Here is a 21,839-nt window from a genome sequence, read left to right on the forward strand (position 1 = left end):
AATTCACTGGATCATCTGGATTTTCTGAGATTCTCTGAGATTGCATTTGGAGGCATAAAATAAATAACTATCAATAAAACATGAAATAAATAAAAACTGAACATTTTGTTTTTATTGTCCTTCGAATAAAACTCGTAGTCTTGCTTGCTAGACAGTTGCAAGTTAACTCTACCAATACTCTGCTAAGAGAGGCTTTGGAGGTTCTCAAGGTTATATGCAATTTAACTGCTGTGGTTTTCTGAGCCTAACCTCAGAATGCAGCAATAAAAATTATCAGGAAGAATTCATTCCAAACTAATTTCCTCTTGACAATCAGTAACAAGAAACTGCCGGCTGTTGATAAACAGGCTATGGAAATTTTCACACCAGGCTGACTGCTTGGCAAGCTGAACATCTGCTTTCAGTTCCTACTTTGAACTCTTCCCAGTGAAACGAAGAATTCTTACAGCTTAACATAATAATCTCTGTGATGTCAGAAAAGCAATCTTCTTGTATGTGCAAAACTAAGCAGTGTAGAAAATCAACTGACAGGTGTGACAAAATATAGGGATGAAAGTGTATAATCCCCACATGCTTGCAGTCTTGTTTGGTGGAAATGAGAAAATCTTCATGTTTGTATTTTATATCCTGGACAACGAGGGACCAGACACCAAGCATAGTTCAGGATATATTATGAGTATCCTCCTAATCTGTATTCAGCTAAAGAACAGGCTGAGGTGTGGATTTAAGGCTTTTTATGTCTACCCATAAATTGCAGTAAGAACAAAACAGTCTAAGGATAGGATACCTAAAACTCAGTCTGTCCCGCAGAAACCACAGCCCATGTACTTGCATGAATACAAGTGTTGCTGAGATACCACAGCTGAGGCAGAAATATCTCAGGATCCTTTGTGCCACTGCATTTACATAAATAGACAGGTATTTCTCACACACATTTGTGCATTTATGCATCTCTGTGACTACACAGAGACTTTTAGAAACTGAAAAGAAATGTGATGCATTTCATCCCAGCTCCTCTTTATGTACCTTCTGATAGGAAGCAAGCAGATCGAGACCTCCTGTCTATAGATACAGACTGTATGAAAAATATCTCAGCTTCCAAAGGTGTTTTATTCCTTTGAATCAGTAGGAATTACAGCAAGAAGTGGAAAAACAAAGGCAAATGGTGGCTGAGGACTAGAAATAAATCTTCTAACATATATTGCTGTGTAGGACTATAAGACCATAGACAGATAGTATAAGATGTCTAATGACTAAGTCGTGAAAGCTGAGTTGGAAAAAATATAGAGAACAGATGCCAACCTCCTGTCTCTATGCTGTACTGTGTGAAAGGAAATGCTCTGGGGATGGTACAGGAGAAGGTCAGGCAGTAATCTGTTTTCCTCACACGTGCCTTGTGACTGCAGCTGATGCTGAGCATGGCTCTGAGTGCAGGAGGGCTGCAACAGGAGATGGCTTACACTGCCCCCACAGACACTGCACTGCTTTCACCTTGCACCTAGCAACAGATTTGAAAACCTAGTAAGTGATAAGCCTGGAGACTGCCCTACAAGTAGCTGCCTCTGTAGCTTCTGTATACAAAAGTGGGAGAGGGGATGAGTGATACAGACAACCATTTAGAGCATCTGGAAGTACTGCGGATGTGATTACAGATTAAATCAACAGCTTCAGAATTTACTCTAAAAAGTTCTAGAGCTCATAGTGAAGGATATATCTTTCAGAGAAACCTAAGACATTCTTAATATATATAGTTTAATCAGAGATTCTAGACTATTATGGTCTTCTAAGCATCATAATCTTAAGTATTACATGTCAAGGGATTACAGCAGCATTTGAATCCATATTTAATTGAATCATAAGGGCCTGACAAGTGAAATTACTAGAATGGCTTTTCAGACTTTGAAATTGCATGATTCTAACCCAAACTTTTCTCAGAACTGGCAAGTTAACAGGAAAACAGAATCATATATAGATTTTATAGTTTATCCTGAGGGCAAAACTGGAACCTGAGTAATATGAAAGGGACAAAGAGAGTCATCACGGCTTTGTACCGCCATTTAGATATCCAGCAAAGAAAAGCATAACAAAGAATAGAAACCTCTGTCTGCAGCAGAGCATTAAAAGGAGTGCCATTGTTAACGCTTTAAGAGCAATGCCTGAAGGGTGAAGGCTTTAAGCTAGTTCTGCATTTTCCTGTTATTTTGCAGCTTCCTATAAGAAAAGAGAATTAAAAATAGGTTCATGTTTCCCAAGGAATCTTAATTGCTTATGGAACCTTCTGGGACCCTATTCTTAAATAAAAGCTGGAATACACATTGAAGCATATGGTGAGGGAAATGTGGTTTTTCAATTCACAATAGGAAATCAGGAAGCATATGAACCTGAGAAAAGCAACAGATTGCAGCAAGATAGAGGCCAAATGTGGAAACGGCTAGGATCCTTTTAGGGAGCATTGGAAAGCCTGCACTTCTATAAATTCTCAAATGAAATGTCTGCAAGAGACAGTTCAGAAATAGCGTCCAACATTTCACATCTATCTGAACACTGAATGGATAAAAGGATGCCTGAACAACCTCCGGTCATATTCAGGCTAGCAGCACTGATTGCAGCCTGATGTCTCAGCAGCTTTCTGCTGAGTTAGCATGTTGATATATAAGCTGCATAAATTCCCCTGCCTTCTGTACAAAGATGAATCTGACATCATCTCACTTATTACGTTGTCTGGTAGCAGGAGGAGATACGGTCATAGAAGTTTCATTATAAAAAGTGTGCTTAGTTCCTCTCATTTCATAGTCTGAAAACTAAGCTATATATTAAAATGTTTTTCATTTGTTATAAAATGTTAATGCTGCTGCCATGGTAACCAGTTCCTTATGTACTTCAGACAATTGCCATGAAAAACTAATGGTTCCTTGTAGAAATGGGACTATGAACCCATGGGAATAATTATACACAGAACTGAGGGCATATTTGAGAAGCCCTTCTTTTATGTGCAGCAGAACCCCAGGCACATCTGCTGGGAGCTGGAATTGGCTGCAGAAGCTGTAGTCACAGTCACAGCCTCGATCCCCCACATTCTGAGGACAGTGTTCTCAGTCTGTCAAACCCAGCAGCAAAACCTCCTCTGACTTCAGTGAAGACAAAGATTTTCCACAATGGTCTTATAACATGGAGAAAAATTCTCATTTCAGTGTAGATTGCTGTATCTAATTGGTGTTTTTGTCACATTTGCCCAAATAAAACTCATCTTGTCCCCCTCTGTTTCACTGCTCACTTCTTTTTTTGACAACTCTAGTATAAATGAACCATTGAAACATCGAAAATCAACTGCTCCCTCAAAGAAAGGCAGTGTTTGTGTGGGAACTTCCACCTGAGAATCCAGTCTCTTTTTAGCATTGCTGCTTTTCACGTGTATGAAAAGCATACCACTGACTTCTCTCTATTGCTGTATTCTTTGTAGTTGGTCCCTTGCTTTTTGACTTTCTGCCAATGGCTCTGATTTCTCATTGCTGTGTCTTATTCCTCTATCCTTTCCTGTGTTACATTCATTTTCTATTTAGTATGTCCTAAGTTCATGAATGCAATGTCTTTTCCTCTTCTAAACGACAAATGGGATACAGTAATTGGAAATAGGACATGAGGAAGTGTGTTGAGAATGAAGAATGTAATAGAAATGCCAGTGAAAAAAATGGAATACTCCATCTTCAGCATTTATTTTTTTAAATAGGGCCAGACACTAAAAACTGTGTGATAACCTTTCCATAAGCAAAATATTTCCTTTGTTCACATTTAAGCAAGCATTTCTCTTGCATTGTTTCTGCTTGAGGAAATAATAATTAGGAGAAAATGAGATTTTCCTTTGAAATTTTCAGCTTCCCATTAAAAACAAAAAAACAGAATAATGCAAGCCCTTTTGCCCAGAGATATATTTGCTCAACATTTATTGATGATACACTTTGTCTTAACAGAACCACATCAAGATGTGTATTATCAACTTGTCCTGATATTCACCCAGGTCTCAAGCCTCATTGCTTACTTCCTTTGTTGTAGTCAGTTGCAGTGATAAATCACAAGGGAAGAAGTCTGGCAAGCAAACTGGCACGTAACTGGAATTTGAGAGTGGCAAACCTTCCAAACAGCTTTGCCAAGGTCCAAATTAAGCCTTTCAGTAACACCCAGGGTTTTTTTTTTTTGTGTTTAGTTCTTCTAATAAAAAGTCAACTGGAAGTAGAAGCAGAAAATTAACTTAGGAGGTAAACTCTGTGTTCTTTTATTTTTCCAAATATAGATTCAGCTCTACTAAGGCATCTGCTTGCTTTGTGTTTAACATATGTTAACATGCTCCTATTTTACAGTGATAGGTACTAAAATAACTTCAGATAATAATAACAGATAAAACCCTGGGCTTATTACTCACTTTGCTTTTCACTGGGATATCTCAGATCTTAGATAAATTTTGGGTTTTAAAAGTTGTATTTGCATAACTCTAAAGAAAGTGTGGAACATTTAATGACTGTTTCAGGGTTGCACCAAGGCATGACTGCTAAGAGATGTTGTAACAAAACCATGAAGAACAAACAGCTAAAACTTCTACGCCAGCAAGAACGCAATGAGTTCCTGGAGTATACCATAGGAGAAAACGCATACATACACGCACATACTTATGCAGCATATATCTATATATATACACATATGTATATATGCATGTATACAGTTTTGGCAAAGCGCTACCAAATTCTTAATCTATCCAAAAAAAAAAAAAAAAAAACCAGCCCCAAATCTATGCCAAATACATTCTTACAGAAGTATATTAGAAAAAAATAAAGGTAAAATAACTCAGATCTGAGAGCCAAAGGATACAAACACCTTTGGAGTCAGAACCATTGATTTCAAACCAATGCCAATACAGAGAGGGTATATTTAAAATGAAATGCAGAAAGGATTAGGATCGATAAACTCTCATGAGGATAAACTGTATTCCAAATGCTGCAAGTGTCAACATTGATGTAATACTGGAGGCTTATACTACCATTATGATGAGAGCTGGCACATGAATAATACAGAGACTCACAGGACACCAGAGTTCATGGATAATAATAATACATATCTGATCTTGGATTATTTGGGGGAAAAAAAAGGAAAAAGAGATTTATATATTATATAGATTTCATTAAGCAAAGATACTAAGTAAAAAGATTCATTTAAACATAAAAGGCAGCCTTTTCCATCTTTCTTCTTGAAGGGTCAAAAGCAGTTAGAAACAGCCAATGACATCTTTAAAGGAAGTCTTTAATATTCATTAGACAAAGGCGAAATTTTAAGTGAAAATTATTTAGCACGCAAGTCATGGCTTTCTTCCTTTCTCTCACTTCATTTCTAAGTTACCTTGAATCTCTTCTGGAAGGAATTTATCAGCCCTCCAAGAGGCTAGTTGTGAAAATTTAGATCAGTAGTTAATGTTTAAAGCTACTTTCCCCGTTTCTTCGGGGATAACCCTCTTCTCTGTTCTACTTGAGATTTCAAGTGATACTATGGGGATTCATGGGCAAAGTTAATTTGAGCTAATAATACTTGTACTAACTACACAATGAATATACAATTTCATGCAGAGGTTTGCTTTGGTGGTTATTACAGCACTTTTCAGCACGGTCTTTCCTAGAAAACTCCTCGTAACCATACATTGTTGTAGAAAAGGAAGATAGAACCATTCCTGGCATCCAGAGGTACTCACCAGCACAATCAAATCCATTTCCTTGGTAGCCCTGATTACATTTGCATTTGAAGGATCCCTCTGTGTTGAGGCACTCTGCGTGGAGGTTACATCTGTGTGCGGTTGTCACACATTCATTTACATCTAGGGAAAGACAGAAGTGCCTTAGTGAAAACTCTGCTGACACTCAAGCTTCATGACAGCCTGCTTGTAGCTGTACTGTAAGCACTGGAGTTACTAGTGCTAAGATGGTCCAGAGGCCATTGGAGGCAGAAGAATTAACACTAAGAGAAAATGCTTAGTTTCAGCTCCCGTCGTACAGCTATAGGCTTATGCAAAACATCCCAATAGAGGCAAAGTGAATGCTGCTGTCTTTTGAATTAGAACAGGATTCAAACTGTAGGTTGTACACTGTATTCTGTTAACAAAATGCACCTCAAAATGTGTAGTAACAATTAAAATAATTCACCAAGTCTTCCCCACTCATTCACTCTAGAAATGAAATTGAAACTAACAATGAACAGGCCAAGATCTTGACATCATCTCTCTACCTCTAATGTTCAAGGCATACATATGATGCTGCATGAAAAAGGTACAATTCTAGTTTCAGTAGGAAATACTATGTTTAGCTGACAAGAAGAGGTACAAACACAAAGAGTAACTGATTTTGTTCTCCTTTATCACTATTTCGCTACATCACGAACATGTTTCTGACTTCTCCCATATGAGGGAGTCAAGTCATTGCACAAACATTTGCACCATTAGCATTTTACCCACATTGTCTCATTTTTAGCAGCTGATTTGCTCCAGGCATAATAGAGGTCAAGTAAACCAGCACTTTCTTGGAGTTCATCAACTTGTTAGCAAACAACAATCTTTTGTACATCATTTGCAAGGGCTTAAAGGTGACTTCGTACAAGGAGGCAATGTAATTTACAAGTACCAGTGATCTGGTTTTTAATAAAGCCACAGAGAAAACCAAGGCAAAAACTCCAAGAGTCATAAAAACTGTTCTTAGTGACATTACTAAGGTAGAATTTCTAGACTAGGCCAATATACATGAAATAATGACAGGAAAGTTGCATTTATGTGGGAACAAAAAAAATGAAAGTGGAAAAGTAAATTTCATTGCCTAAATCTTACCTACACAGTCAAAATGGCCACTGATGTATTTCAGTTCATAACCAAGCTGGCACTTGCAATAGTAGCTTCCAAATGTGTTGACACACCTACGATTGAAAGAGCAGACAGCTCTGCCAGTGGAGCATTCATCAATATCTAGAGCAGGAACAGGGATGCTGGTCAGATCCAAGAGAAATTAAAATGGTCAAGCAGGAACTAGTTGGGATCTTAGAACCTTTTACACATCTAGTATGCTATACAGCAGGAAGCTGCTCTCTCATTTCAGAGGTGGAGAACAGGTGATAGAAAAGGGTGACCTAACACAAGTTGTATAGGAAGAAGGGGTATGCTATTTCTAAACACTGGATATACCTTTTTGAGTGTTATATCTTCTATCAGTATGTACCAGCATTCCTCCAAATCCATTTGGGCAAACAAGATAAATGCAAATAGACTCAATACAAGAGAATAAAAACAACTGCCTGAATAATTCAGGAACACAACCACTTATCTTCTTGATTCTATTTAATAACATATGTCAACAGCGTTCACCTTCAAGTAGCTCTTAAACAATTCAAACAAAAATTAACTTGCTTGCTGGTAGTCTGAGAGCCTTACTGATTCTACAAAGCTGAATATTTCCAACTACAAATTCATTTCATTTGAAAGAGAGAAATAATGTTCTCATATGGAGTGTTTTCAGTTTAGAAATTAAGCGAAGTATCCATATGGGCTTACTCTATAGTTCCTAAAAATGAAAAAAATAGCCTCATGCTATATGACATTCAGACCTGACTTGATATTACAGCTGTAAATCAAGGAGAATAGTTCATATAGTACCTGCCCTTAGATGTAACACTGCCTCTTGGATGATGCATTAATTTGTTTTTTGAAATGTTAAGCATGATATTGTTTTGGCCATTAGAGCTGAAACTCCTTTCTATATCTGACATGTCAAACTTCTCATTTAAAACATTCTTTAGTATAGAGATACCATTCAACCAGTAAGTGCTGGTAAATAGCATCTGACATGGAGCTGCTTGGACCTCAAGACTACTCTGTTGGTAGCTTTTCTGCAGATCCATCTCCTGGACAGACTCCCTGGATGTATGTTTCAGCTTTATCTCCCATCTTGTCCTCCACCTGTTGACCAGACTCTTTGGACAGACACTGGATCTGATTTATCACTTGACTTTGTCACTTGCCCTGTTATCAGCACTGGTCATACAGTACCAAGTGTTAGGAAGCAATGCTGCCTTATCACTGGAGATCCCTAGGTAAAATGATGTCAAGGCTTCTGTAGAAAAATACAGAAGTTTCTATTATGGGTCACCACAATACATGAAAAAACATCCCAACATGACTCCCAAACCTTATGCATTATGTCAGTGGGACAGCCTCCTGTATTACATGTAGCTGTTTCAGAGAAACAGAGAATCCCTTAATGACTACAGTGTATGTCAAAACATTTAATTATTAACTGTGGATGGAACTAGCCCAAAGAATTATATTGCCAGTATTAGAAGAATTATTATTTAAAAAACATGCAAACTTTACCTCACACTGTAAATAACAAGCAGAATTAGTAAAGCTAGTGAGGAGGGCAAATACTCATTACTTCCCAAAAACTCAAGAGTTTGGAGATCCAACAGAAAAGAAGCTGAGAGTGAGCTCTTTAACCATACCAACACACGTCCTTCCATTTGGTCCCAAACGGAGGCCAGCTGATGGACAAAGACACCGTACCTCCTCTTTGACTTCCTCACATCCATACTGGCAATTTGCAGCGACACACGTCCTAGAGCCTGAAAACAAGTTTTAAAATAACAAAAAGAGCAAAAATTTAGGCTGCTAACATATACTTCATCATTAATTTAGATTTGAATGAGTGTAGAAAAATAATTAATTAGAACAACAAAATCCCACTCATCATTAGTCAAGCTGTTTATACATTAACATACTAACAATGAAACTCAAGAGACAGATCTTAAATTTCTCCTTCCCTTCATTTTATTCTTTCCCTGTCTGCTCTTATTCCTCATTTTTTCTCCATTACCTGTTCTGACTTGCTACGATCTTTTAGATACAGACAGAACTGCTCAAACTAGAAAAAAGGCTTTTTACATTTTTCATCACTTCAGCCTTTTATCATACAGTACAGAAGAGAAACATTTTTATTTCTTAACATTTAACGTTCCTAAAATTACTTAAAAATTACTTAGCCTGATGGACTTTGAAAGCACAATTTATTTTGATCCTTTACAGAACAGATACTTGAATCTGAAGAGGCACTAGTCAGTACACAAGTCTTGTTTGTCTGGGATGGGCTAGGGAAATTATTTTGATTAGCTTTTAAACAGAAAAATGTGTTTAGACCTTGACTGAGAGAGTGTTATGAGTGGCTAGAAAAGCAGACCAAATGTACTAAGTACATAAGGAGATTAAGTCTAATATCCTGAAAATACCCTGCATGCATTAGTACTACAATGCCAAGGAGAGAAGTAGCATTTGGAAGCATTTACTAGAATAGTTGGAGATTTATGCCAAGGTATTTTTTTCCACTACTTCACTTTTACTGCATCCAGGGAAACACAAGTTTATATAGGTTCTTTCTAACTAGAAGTCCTGGAGCAGTTGTCAAGTTATCTGAGACAAAAGCAATTGCCAGACCTTGAGTACTGGCTCATCACTTAAGTAGAAAAAGATACTAATTTTATTTCAAGATGCAACTTGTCCATTGGTAGAGGAGCAAGAAGATTCAAAATGTGTGTAACAAAGTGCATAGAAAGGCCACTGATGTGAGCAGGTGCACTTATAGATACAGCCAAATTATATTAATGCAATGCATATTCTGTTGCTGTTAATATTGTTTTTCTTAAGCTGATTTGTTTAGGCTCCGCAAATAAGTGATAAAATTGACTATATTTGAAATGGGGTTCTATTTTAGTATTGATGAAGATGTGCAAAGTAGAAGCAGGGAAGATTAAAAACAATGGACATTTGTTACTATCCATCCTATCTATCCATCCTAAATGACAATAAAGAAAATTACTAAGTATTCTTCTTCAATTGGTCATTCTCTGTTTTCTTCCTCTTTTGTTTGAAGCTTCTATTGTTGGCCAAGTTAAGACAGAATATTAGCTTAGGCAAACTAATGCTATGATTCAGCACTGTACGTCCTGCAGGTTTCAGATGACTTTGTGTTAGGCACTAACCTACCCTCTACATGGAAGCAGTGGTTCCCGGTGGTCAAAACCCAATCTCTTCTGATACGCTCCTACATCTGGTTCCACAGTACTTGGCATGGTCCCCCAGTTAAGCCCGAACACTCAGACTAGGTGGACTTCCTCTTGTTGAGGAGATTAACATCATGGAGAATTTGATTTAAAAGAAGCAACATTTACTCAAAACATCTGCCTGAATAAAATGATAACTAGGTAAATAAGCGAGTTGAGTAGTGAGTTAAACCAGCATTTCATAAGAGCACAAGCTTAAGTTAGCATCAAGTGAGATAGAAGTCAAGTAGAGCTAATCAAGAACAACTTCTGCTTGAATAAACAGTTAATTATTCCGTTAATATATTCCAATATTCATAGTTTCTGCTTTAAAAGTATACAAAATCTCTTTGAAAGTGGAAGGTGACAGATGGATTAAATTAAAGCAGCTCAGGATGGATGAACACACAAGTCTTGGTCTCCCAAATTACAGTCATGAAGACTTCTCATCCATTGAAAAAACACTTTTTTTCACCTGAAATTTAGTTTCATTCTGCATCAGTATCTGCCAGAGTTTGGAAAATAATGTTTATGTGCCAGAGAGAAATACAAGCTTCCGGGCTTACAGCTATTCAGGCAGTTTTTTCATATGTATTCTGAACTGGCCACTATTAGTGAGAAATTCAGTGTTTTGTAAGGGACAGTGCAACTCTGATTTCTGTGCAAATCTGGCACAAACACAGTTTCCTAAATCAGGAAACCCATCCAGAACTAAGACTTAAAACGAATCCAGCAAGAATGTCTAGTTACAGTCTGGATCTAGTTTTCTGACTTGGTTCACTCAAGTGGCTGCACAGAGCATTCAGCCCAGCAGACTCTAAAATGGCCTGTCCCCATGCTACCTTGAGTTCTGTGAAATTCAAAGCAAAACTATCTGTATGAAGCGGTTTTACTAGGGGAAAAAATAAAGTATTTTTCAGAAACAAAACAGTACCATTGAAAAATAAGAAGTCTGAAAATCAGTCTGGCTGAGAAAGCAGAATACTCTCTTATCCACAAAGAAAATAGGCAGAAACACAGTTCAGATAAGACTTAGCACAGCAGACAAATGTTAACAAGATGCCAGCAGCAACTGTGGGAAGCATATCAGCACTCACAGAAAATACATTAGTCAGGGTGTGCAGAAATTTAGTAATGGCATGAAGTTCAGCACAGTCAACTATACTCAGTATTGACGCACTGCTTGGAAAGCTTCATCTGTTCAGCAGATGAAACAGCAGGGCTGTGCATCAAGCTTATATAATGTCTTTCATTTGAGGTAGCACTACCAAATATTTTTACTTCTAAAAGAACAAAAATTCCTCTGAACCCCAGAAATACAGTTATGACCCAATTTATTTGGTCAAACTGAAAGCTTTTGTCAGCTGCTTACATTACTAAAATTGCTGAGGCAAAAATCCTATCCTAAATGAGCTAAACTCTTCTATCACAAAATGAAATGTTGCTGGGATCAAATATGATTAGGTGATCTTGGTGTGCCTACCGTGTCAGCTCTGTCACTTACTTGCACACGTGCCATCTGGCATGAGCATGTACCCATTGAGACAATAGCACTTGTAGCTGCCATGTGTATTCATGCATCTGTGTTCACAGGGACGTGGTTTCAGTCCACATTCATTCAGATCTGCAGAAGTCATTGAAATGAAGTGAGTGCTGAGTACATACAAGTATACAGTAATACGTATATGCTGACAATACTGCTTAATGCCTTTAATTCCCCACAGTAAAAGAGCCTAGAGAATGAGCCAGACCCTTGCAAGATGAGAATGTAGCAAACCATCTGGCTGGAAGAATGCTTGGAAAACTATCACATATAGACTTCTACACATACACTTCTACACCTGAAAAACTAATGTAAGCTCTGGCCACGTCTGGTCAGCTCATTAGAAAGAGGTGAAAGGGTCAGGAGAGAATGCAGTTGCTATATTTCCTGGGAGTTATTCTTTCAGGCTTCTCAAATTCTAGTTGGAGATTTCAGCTCTCCAGATGACCTCTGTACTAGAAAGGCTAAAACATTAGACTAAGAACTGCAAATCAGCTTCAGATAAAGTGAAACAAAGAAGTTCCATGAGTTCCATGCTGGCAACAGGGTTTTCAGGGCAGGGATGTATAGTCAAGATGGAACACAGTATATGTAAAGAAACACGTGATGTGAAGAATAAAAGTACAAGAAATCTCAGTTTTTAAAACCCAGAGAATTAAAGAATCCTGACACCTTTTCACAATGTATGATTAAAAAGACCCTGCAAGAAGCTAAGTTGATTTCAAACTCCCATCGTTATCTTCCACAGGGAGAAAAACAGAATCCCAACAAGTTCAATTTATGTGGTACCAGCAGCACTGCTGTGAGTGCTACTTGTCCTACAACAAAGGAACAAAATCTGTGCTTGTGAATTCTGTGAATTGACAACTTTGTCTCTAATATTTTGGCACATGGTTTGCAACCAGGCAGAAATTATTAACAGAATACATCAGCATATACAGCCCATTCAACTGGCACTTAATGCCACAAATGACCAATAGTGTAACTAGTAGAGATGCTACTCTCCAAGCACTGAGCTTGTGCAGTTCCAGTTCTAATAGGAGAAGCAGCTGTTCACACACATCCGTGCACCCTGCAGATCAGAGAAAAAGAACTCCAGACCACTCATAAACTTTGGGGTACCTATATATGCAGAGAACTATTTGTTACAGCTTAGTTCACTTTCCTAAACATTTCCTGGCCATGAAGATAGGACAGCCCAGGGAGCTAACAGGCAATTTCCATGTGTAGGTCTATACATTACTTCCACGAAGCTTCAGACTCTGAACCTACTGCAAGTGCAGCAGTACTGCAAGCACAGTTGACGCAATAGAAGGGAGGAGACGCCATCCAGAGGGACCTGGATATGCTTGAGAAGTAAGCACACAACAATCTGATGACCAAGTGCAAGGTGGTGTACCTGGGTTGAGGCAATCCCCAATAGGAGTACAGACTGAGACAAGAACCCAGTGAGAGCAGCCTTGCAGAGAAGGACTTGGGGGTCCTGATAGATGAAAAGCGGGATGTGAGCAAGCAACATGCTCTTGCAGACTGGAAGGCCAACAGCATCCTGGACTGCAACAAAAGATGGGTGGCAGCAGGGAGCAGGAGGGGATTGTACCTCTCTGCTCTGCCACTGTGAGGCCCTATCTGCAGCCTGCAGGAGATTCAGGCTGAGGGTTCACAGTCCTGCTTGCTGAAGGAGGCTTAAAGCTTGCATCTTGCATGTCTAGCATCACCCATAAGAGCCTCAAACTACTCTAAAGTCTTCTATGCAAAATAAGAAAAGGTCTCATTTTAAAAGTTTAGAAAGTGACAACCCCTATTAAAAGAAAAGAGGACAGAAAATCACCAGTCTGCTTTCTGTGGTAATATCTCCATGTGCACAAACCTTGACTACAGGTTTTTCCTGTAAATCCAGGGAAACATTTGCATTTGTTTGGTCCCATGCATTCACCATACTTGCAGCCCTGTCCACAGATAGCTGAGGGAATGAGGCAGAGAAAGGAGAGAAAAAGAGGAAGTTAGAAATATTCTAATTGAGAACTCCTCCCCTGTTTAATTGCCCACAAATTTATTATGGAAATTCAACCTCCTCCAGATCTCTCCCTCTAGTTTAGACATCACAGCTACCAATCAGTGCTTTATTTCAGTTGGAGAACAGGGATGCCGGCTCAGCTTACATAAGTGAGTAATTTTCCCAGTCTGTAAATACCTGGAAAAGAAGGGGCTCCTTTTAGCACCCTCCCCAACGCTCCTTTCTGCCATAGATCTGATGCACATTTAGTTTTATACTTTGCCCTTTTCCCTTATTTCCTATTTTGGAAAGCCAGCTGTGAGAAGCAGCTAGCCAGCATCTCCATTTGCTACATCTGGATGCTGAAGCAGGCAAGAGGCAGAAGCAGTCTCCTGCCATCAGAAAATCAGTCAGATGACCCTAGGGTGACTCTTGGATCTCTTCACTTACATCTGAGAACCATCCCACAGTGGAACATCCAGAGCACATCTGTCAAATGATCAAACACCTGTCCTTACCACACATCCCAATATTTACAATTTCATCAAGTTTATACGAGAGGGCTGGGCTTACTCTGGAGCCTTGCACCAAGGCCGTGCACTTCTGAAGATAAAGGGCATCAATTGATTTTACACATCCATATGTAGCACCAGAAGATGTTGCATGTTTAGCATTTATTTGACAGCTGTAACAGCATAGGCACTGTCTGCTTCCAGTCTCAGCCTGAGTATGCAGGAAGTTAGAACAGATGGTCCCTTCTGGACTTAAGAATTTGTGAATCTGCATCTTATTGCATGGTGCCATTTACCTACAGCTCTGCAATTTTATTTCTTTATTTTTCTTTCTTTAAGGACATGATAGGCTCTCAAACACGTTTTCTTCACTCTCCCAAAAAAAGGAGATATTTCAATCCCACACAAGCTTTCCTTCTCAGACTTCTGGGAGCCTTACATGAAACCCCTTTATTAGTACCAAGTACACAGCCACAGAGAAGAAACAAGCATAAAGTGCTCATATTACCTTCACAGTGGCCCTTGTTGTTCTTTTTCCAGCCATAACAGCAATCCAGCCTAGAACCGTAGCGACACAGCCCCGGCTGGCTCACAGTCACCAGCTGCCCACGAGCTCTTGAGCTGCATGAGGAAGGATAGAGATGTGCTCCAGCAGGCAAATACACTTTAGTTTATTCTGCCCTATAGTCCTCCATGCATTTCCCTTGTGTTTTATCCACTGTCAGGCATTTTCATCTCACCGAACCTTGGAACATTTAATAGCGTTTCTTGACAAGATTGTGAGATTGCATTCAGTTGGAAAAAGGGGTAAAGAGAGCGTCTCACCTCCAATAAATCAGCTGCACAACATCAATCTCTTCTAATGAGAAACATGGCAAAGGCAAACAAAAATAGACCCAGATCCCTTTCTAGAATGAGTCTTTTTCAATCTCAGTGAAGTCAGCAGGGCTATTCCAGCATCAGAAGGATGCTGTTTTGCTTCGGATGATGAACCACTGAACCTGCAGCAAAACACCTTCCCAAACATCCAGTCAGCTCTGTAAATTCAGGGCCCTGAAGGTTCACAGCCAATGCAAATGTGCGCCTTGATTACAGAAGTGCAGAGTCCTGCGTGCTCTGGATGCACACAACTCCCTGGCCATACAGCCATTTTAGTCTCTCAGTACTTCAGTGTGGTTCAAAGTTACTCTGCAGATCAAGTGCTGCGATGTTAGCTGTCAAAATTATAAGTCTGATGGAAATCTGCACCAGCCTCAGTCTTCTAGGCTTAGTCCATGCTGCAAGGGGTGCAGTGACCCTGGTTTTCTTCACTTCCCAGCTGCTGATGCTTAACTTGTCTATACCACATGCATGTCTCCCTTTGAAAATTCCCTTCTTTAACCCAAATCCTCTACCTATGTTGCTTTTTCCAGGCAATAACTCAAAACATACTTTCTTCAGATAGTCCAAAGTGCTGTTTCTGACTCAGAAAATACCTTACCTGTGAGGGTTTCGTATCAAGTGGTTTGGGGGTGCTGAGAGGGCAATATCTAGCAACAGGAAGTCCCACAGTTAACAAAAAATCAACAAGTCAGGAATTTTTGCTTTTTTTTTTTTTTTTTTTTTTTTCCAGACTAATGCACATTAATGGTATTGCTGGTGATAACACCTGTCAGTAGAACTTCACACACATTCTCCTGAACTTATCTGTATGGGTTGCATTCTTACTAAAAGAGTTACTGCAAACATCATTAATGCAAACTATTAAAAATAGTGAATATATACACACACTTGAAGCCACACAGCTTTTGCCACCAGCCCCATAGTTAAATGGCTGCACGTACCTCATTTTGAGGCAGGAGAAAAGGCGTACGTTGGAAGAGCTGCAACTCCTGTACAGATGTCTATTAGAAATCAGCACTCTACCTCTAGATATATTGGCAGTAAAAGAATCTTTTTTCCTTTTATTCATCCAAATGCTGCTGGCTTACATCACCTATGAGTATGCAAGTTAACTATCATGTTCTGCTTATAGGCTAGAAAGCTCCCCTGAACTTATCTGTAATAGTAAAAGTGTTCTGCTTTCATTCCCAAGCCACCTCTGAATTCAACTGGATAGTGCTTTGACTCCTCTGGAAGGTTAAACTGCCTGAAGCTTGGAGGAAATTGGATCTTATTACTTTCCAGAAGATGCTCATTTCCACGGGAAGACAGACTCACTCAGGAACTTTATTTAATAACTCAGTTCAGGATCAGATGAATTAAAATGCCTTTACAAAGTATACGACATCCACGGAATGTCAGTACAAACTTTAGTTAAAACTGGGAGATCTTCCATAATACTGCAAATAAAATGAACATCACTTTGACTTTTCCAGACATCGTTGGGAGCAGAAATACAAACCAGAGATGTCTGATCCCTTCCTAAATGATATTTCTGTACAATTTTATAAGAAGTGCAGAGAGGTCTAAATGAGATAGCTGTGCTTGGCACTGACCACATGGCGTGAGAACAATGCCTGGACTTGAATAATTTGCAGCTTAAATATGAGACTGGAGACCAATTGTGCAGATCATCTGGCAAAATCAGTCTCCACATCTCTGCTGAATTACTCTGTCCTCAGACTCAGTAACTTACAGCTCTGGGGCAATAGGTAGCAAGTAACAAACTGAGCCATACAGAGGGCCAAACTGGTATTATGGGGCTGTGACTTTGCTGACACTAGTAAGATGACATCTAGCAAAGTATATTCAAGTTGGATTATAAGAACTTTTATAGTTACAGCCTCATTAGTTGAGGTGACAAAAAAGAGCTGGTCATTTTATCCAGCAGTAGATCACTGTGAGCCACTAGCACAGCCATAAGAAAAGAGATGGGAATCTTAGGTATATCAGCTGATGTTGCAGTAACGATAGGAAAGTTTAACTGCTGCTGTATCAGGTTATATTATGCATAGTTCTTTACATTCATGCTCAAGAAAAGTGAACTACACATGGTGTGCATGGTGATAATAGCTACAAAGAATGAAAGCTTCAGAGGGGATAAGAAGAACTTGGCCAAAAGCTTAGACAGAATCTGACAGCTTCCTTCAAAGCACTGAGCATTGCATCCCTGGAGGTGTTTAAGAAACACATAGATATGGCAGTGAGGGACATGGTTAATGGGGATGCATTGGGGATGGACTTCATGACCTTGGAGGTCTTTTCCAACCATAATGATTCTGTGATTCTATGTTCAGAAAGTTCACTTGCTCCATGGACCAAGTGGCTAACAAGAACTTTGATCTGGTTACAGTGGACAAGGAGAAGGCTGAGGTACTCAGTAACATTTTTGCCTCAGTCTTCACTTGCAAATAGGGTTGTGAAGGAACAGGTTGCCTAGAGAGGTGGTGGATGCCTGGTCCCTGCAGACCAGGCCTTCAAGGCCAGGCTGGATGGGGCTCTGAGCACCCTGATCCAGCTCTAGATATCCTTCTTCACTGCAGGGAGTTGGACCAGATGACCTTTGGAGGTCCATTCTAACACAAACCATTCCATGATGCTGTGATTCTAACTTCAGTTGATATGGGTTAGTTGATACAGTAGGACTAATATCCTCAATATTGTGGTGAGACACAGGAATGGGTTGCCCAGAGAGGCAATTAAAGGCCTGGCTGGATGGGGCTTTGAGCAACCTGTTCTAGTGGGAGGTGTCCCTGACTATAGCAGGGGGTTGGAACCGGGTGATCTTCAAGGCCCCTTCCAACCCAAACCATTCTAGGATTCTATGATAGTAACTGGGCTAATAGCTGTGTTGGACTGTAATTCCCATTAGCAGCGATTATAATAATAATGATTGAAGTAAATGGAAATAAAACTCTCAAAAATGGAAAAGGTTTCTGACCAGCATTCATGAGTGATCTATTCCCCGTCTGAACAAAACTATATGGCAGTTGCAAATGAAAAGAGAGCAAGTCCTTTAAAGACTGATACAACAGTCAGTTGTTGTTTGAGCTAAAATAGAGTTGTTTGTTTTCAGCTATTATTAATCTCCTGTCTATTTTTAATATTGTGGAGAGGAACACTTATGAGCTTTTATTTACTTATTTATTTTGCTTCGAGACATCTGCTGAATAGATTTAGTGCACTATTTCCACAAGATCTCTACAGGATACCTTTTTCCAGCTCCTGCACACACAATAGCTGCCCACTGTTGAGGGGAAAAAAAAGTCTGTTATATTATTAGCAGCTTCCAGTTAACTATAATGACAGGATATTACCCATTTATTTTTTTCTTCGAAAAGATTCTGAATATTGTCACTAGCAAACAACTAGCACCAAACCTAACAATTTGACCACTAAGATTATTCAGGACCAAAAGATGTTACCTTTTAATGGCTACCTTTGAAATCCCTTTAGTCAGTTTCAGGCACTCCACATGACAGTTCTGCTTTATTGGGAGTCTCTCCTAAAATGTATTTAAAAAGCTCAGCTTGGGCTCACAGAAGTTCCTGTAAGTCTTCATGTGATCACCACATTCCTTAAAGGAAGCGCTCAAAGCAGGGAAGTTAATACTCCAGATGTGAAAGGCACACTCTTCTAAGATACAGAAATGAGCATAATTAATTCTTTTCTTTCCCCAATCTGATTCTAATTTCTACTATTTCCTGTTCCTTCTTCCTAGCTATTCAGAGTGAATATCATTCCTTTGTTCTCTTATATTAGAATCTCTTGTCATCCAAGACTTCTATCAAGATGTTTCAAATGCTCCCTCTTTCCCTTCCCCCCCAGTACAAAAAGGGGAATCATAATCTTAGTAGAAGATGGAGGTATCTGCCCAGGGAGGTAGTGGGGTTTCCTTCTCGGGAGATACTCAAGATCTGATGCTTTTTCTTTTGTGATCTACTGTAAGGAACAAGCTCTAGCATGGATTTGGACTTGATGATCTCCAAAAGTCCCTTCCAGCTCCTTCAGCTCTGTGATACCATGATAACACAACATCATGGTGGCCAAAACAGGCTGTGAAGCAAACTTATGCAGGGTTTTCTATAGGATTTTCCAACTCAGTGTGAAAAGGTTATGTTTTCTTACAACAGAAGACACAGCATTTGTCTTCCAGTATGTATGAAATGCAAACACACAACATCTCAAGAAATAATCAACGTGAACATTGAAGAGTTTTCACCTTAAGGAGCAAACGTACTTTCTTCAAAAGTAGGTCTGGAATTCCTGAAGAGTGGATAACTTGCTGGCACCAAGGATGCTACAACAGCACATTTCCACTTGTTGATTACAAACATACTGACTGACTACCTTGACACTAAGCAAGGAATCCACACAGCATCTTGAAGACTGTTGATGTCAATCTTCCTCTTATTGGCTGTTCATCTGCTGTTGTATTTGTGGGTTTTTATTAGGTTTATCTACATTGCAAGGTGAAATTCTGTAACAGCTTCATCAGGAGTACAGAGTTTTATTTATCCTTTCTCACTGCATCACAGAACCACAGCAAATCCCGAGTTGGAAGGGACCCACAAGGACCACTGAGTCCAACCCCTGGCTCCATAAAGCACCACCCAAAACCAAACCCTATGTCTGAGAGCGCTGTCCAGACGCTCCTTGAACTCCAGCACTGGGGGCCGTGCCCACAGCCCTGTGCAGCCCATTCCATGCCCACTGCCCTCTGATGCAGACCCTCTCCCTGACCCCCAGCTGCTGCTCCCCTGGCACAGCCCCATGCCGAAATGCCATTCTATTTCTGGCCCGTACCTCTCTCCGCTGTATATACCAAACACCTGCTCTGTCAGGTTTACGAGGTACCTACTTACACCAGCAAAGCAAAGGCATGAACAGCTCACACCTTTCTACGCTTGGTATAATTGTCATCATCCTCAAGAGTGTCTTCAAACTATCGCTTCTCCCGAAGGAAGAGACACAGCTTTGGTGTCACCGTGTCTTCAACCCTCCCGCATCCCCCGATCCGACCCCCTCGGGGCCGCTAGATCCCGGCAGCTCCTGCCGAGCCTCTCCCGGCTCCGCTCCCCGCACCGCCCGTCCGTCCGTCCCCGCTCACCTGCCCGCGGCGACCAGCGCGGCGGCGAGGAAGGAGGCGAGCAGGGAGCCCCAGGGCGCCGGCACCATGGCCCGGCCGCGGCCGGTGGGGCGGCAGACACGGCGAGCACAGGCTCTGCTAGCGGTAAGACGACGGGCGGCGAGCCGGAGCTCATCAACCTGGCGTGGAGGGGCGGACCCGTCTCCGCTTTGGCGCGGCCCACACGGCCCGGGACGGGGCGGGCGGCGACCCCCGGGCGGGGCGAGAGGAACCGGGGGAAGGAGGAGGATGCGGGGGGACCCGAAGCGAGCGCGGTGCTGCGGGCGTGTGCCCTTGGTTAAATCCTCCCAGCGCGTGTGCTCCCAGTCGTGCCAGGGAAGGTTCAGTTTGGATATCGGTATTTTATTCTTGGAAAGAGTGGTGAGGCAGCAGCACAGGCTGCCCAGGGAAGTGGTGGGGTCACCATCCCTGGAGGTGTTCAAGAAATGAGTAGATGTGGCACTGAGGGACATAGTGATGGGTTGGTAGTTGGACTAGATGATCCCGGAGGTATTTTCCAACCTAAAGGAACAGTTCAGACAATGGGAAAAACCTGAGTTTCTCATCATAGTTCATCCAAATGCACTAGTGAAGTTCAGACTTAAGTTCATTGATTTACTTGTTTACTTTAACTTCAACAGTCGGGGATTGTATAAGAGAACTGGGAATACATTCTACACGCTTTTCAGTCCTGTTGGAACTGGTAAAACAGCTGTCCAAGACAGAAGTGAGATGAGCCTTCAGTCGTTTTGGGGAATAATATTCAATAGTGACTTTTAATTTAATAGAAAACAACTCCAGGTAGGAGAACCCCAGGCACGTGTGCTATCTGCAGTTTTGAAAGTGCTTGTGGACGTCAGGACATTTTATCTTGCCCTTGGGTGCAACATTAACCCCATTAGAGCAGAACACTGATAAACTCTCAGATAAGGTGGAGCAAGTTTAATGCATTTGTGATTTCTCACTCCACCTTCTTCCCAGCTAATGCTGCCAGTGTTGACCTTCTACACTGCCAACACCTATGTGCTTTTAATGCCTGGTGTATAGAAACAGAGAAATGAAGTTAGGAAGTGATAAGAAGGCTCCACCTAGACTTTCTTTTTTTTTTTTTTTTCATTAACAAACAAAACAGACACACTCAATGTAATTTCCTAATATTGCAGATACTTTTTCCTTCCTCTCAGTATAAAAATTACTGTCCTGGCAGAAGACAAAGAAGAAAAATCAGCAGTCTTAAGAGACTGTGACAACAAATTAAGCTGAATTAACAGACAATCTCAGAATCACAGGGTTTGGAAGGGAGTCCAGTCCCCCTGCCAAAGCAGGTTCCCTACACCATGTTGCACAGGTAGACGTCCAGGCGGGTCTTGAATATCTCCAGAGAAGGAAACTCCACAACCCCCATGGGCAGCCTGTTCCAGTGCTCCGTCACCCTCACCATAAAGAAGTTCTTGTGCACATCCGTGCGGAACTTCCTATGCTCCACTCCACAAAACGCCCAACCTATGCTTTGGATATACTGCTAAGAGAAGATAGCGAAGAACTTATTCAGCTGGGAAAGAAGTGTTTGAAGTTTTTGTTTTTTCCTCAGTGCTGCTGTTTTGTACCAGTGAGTCTGTATTTATTTTATAC

The 21,839-nt window shown here is 40.6% G+C and overlaps 1 protein-coding gene across 1 annotated transcript in view; it reads right to left on the bottom strand.

Moving 5' to 3' along the window:
* EGFL6 (EGF like domain multiple 6) overlaps nucleotides 1–20,376 on the bottom strand; it is a 35,826-nt gene extending 15,450 nt beyond the window's left edge. The window contains exons 1-7 of the mRNA XM_015848189.3: nucleotides 20,190–20,376; nucleotides 14,667–14,779; nucleotides 13,521–13,613; nucleotides 11,612–11,731; nucleotides 8,518–8,637; nucleotides 6,854–6,988; nucleotides 5,732–5,854 (exon numbers count right to left, since the gene is read on the bottom strand). Coding sequence (XP_015703675.2) covers nucleotides 5,732–5,854; nucleotides 6,854–6,988; nucleotides 8,518–8,637; nucleotides 11,612–11,731; nucleotides 13,521–13,613; nucleotides 14,667–14,779; nucleotides 20,190–20,257 — 772 coding nt within the window. The 5' untranslated portion in view covers nucleotides 20,258–20,376. The remainder of the gene's footprint in view (nucleotides 1–5,731; nucleotides 5,855–6,853; nucleotides 6,989–8,517; nucleotides 8,638–11,611; nucleotides 11,732–13,520; nucleotides 13,614–14,666; nucleotides 14,780–20,189) is intronic.
* Between the last annotated feature and the right edge of the window lie 1,463 nt (nucleotides 20,377–21,839).

The sequence above is a fragment of the Coturnix japonica genome, chromosome 1 (genome assembly GCF_054131305.1).
Source record: "Coturnix japonica strain WE chromosome 1, WE-NBRP24, whole genome shotgun sequence".
Taxonomy (NCBI): Eukaryota; Metazoa; Chordata; class Aves; order Galliformes; family Phasianidae; genus Coturnix; species Coturnix japonica.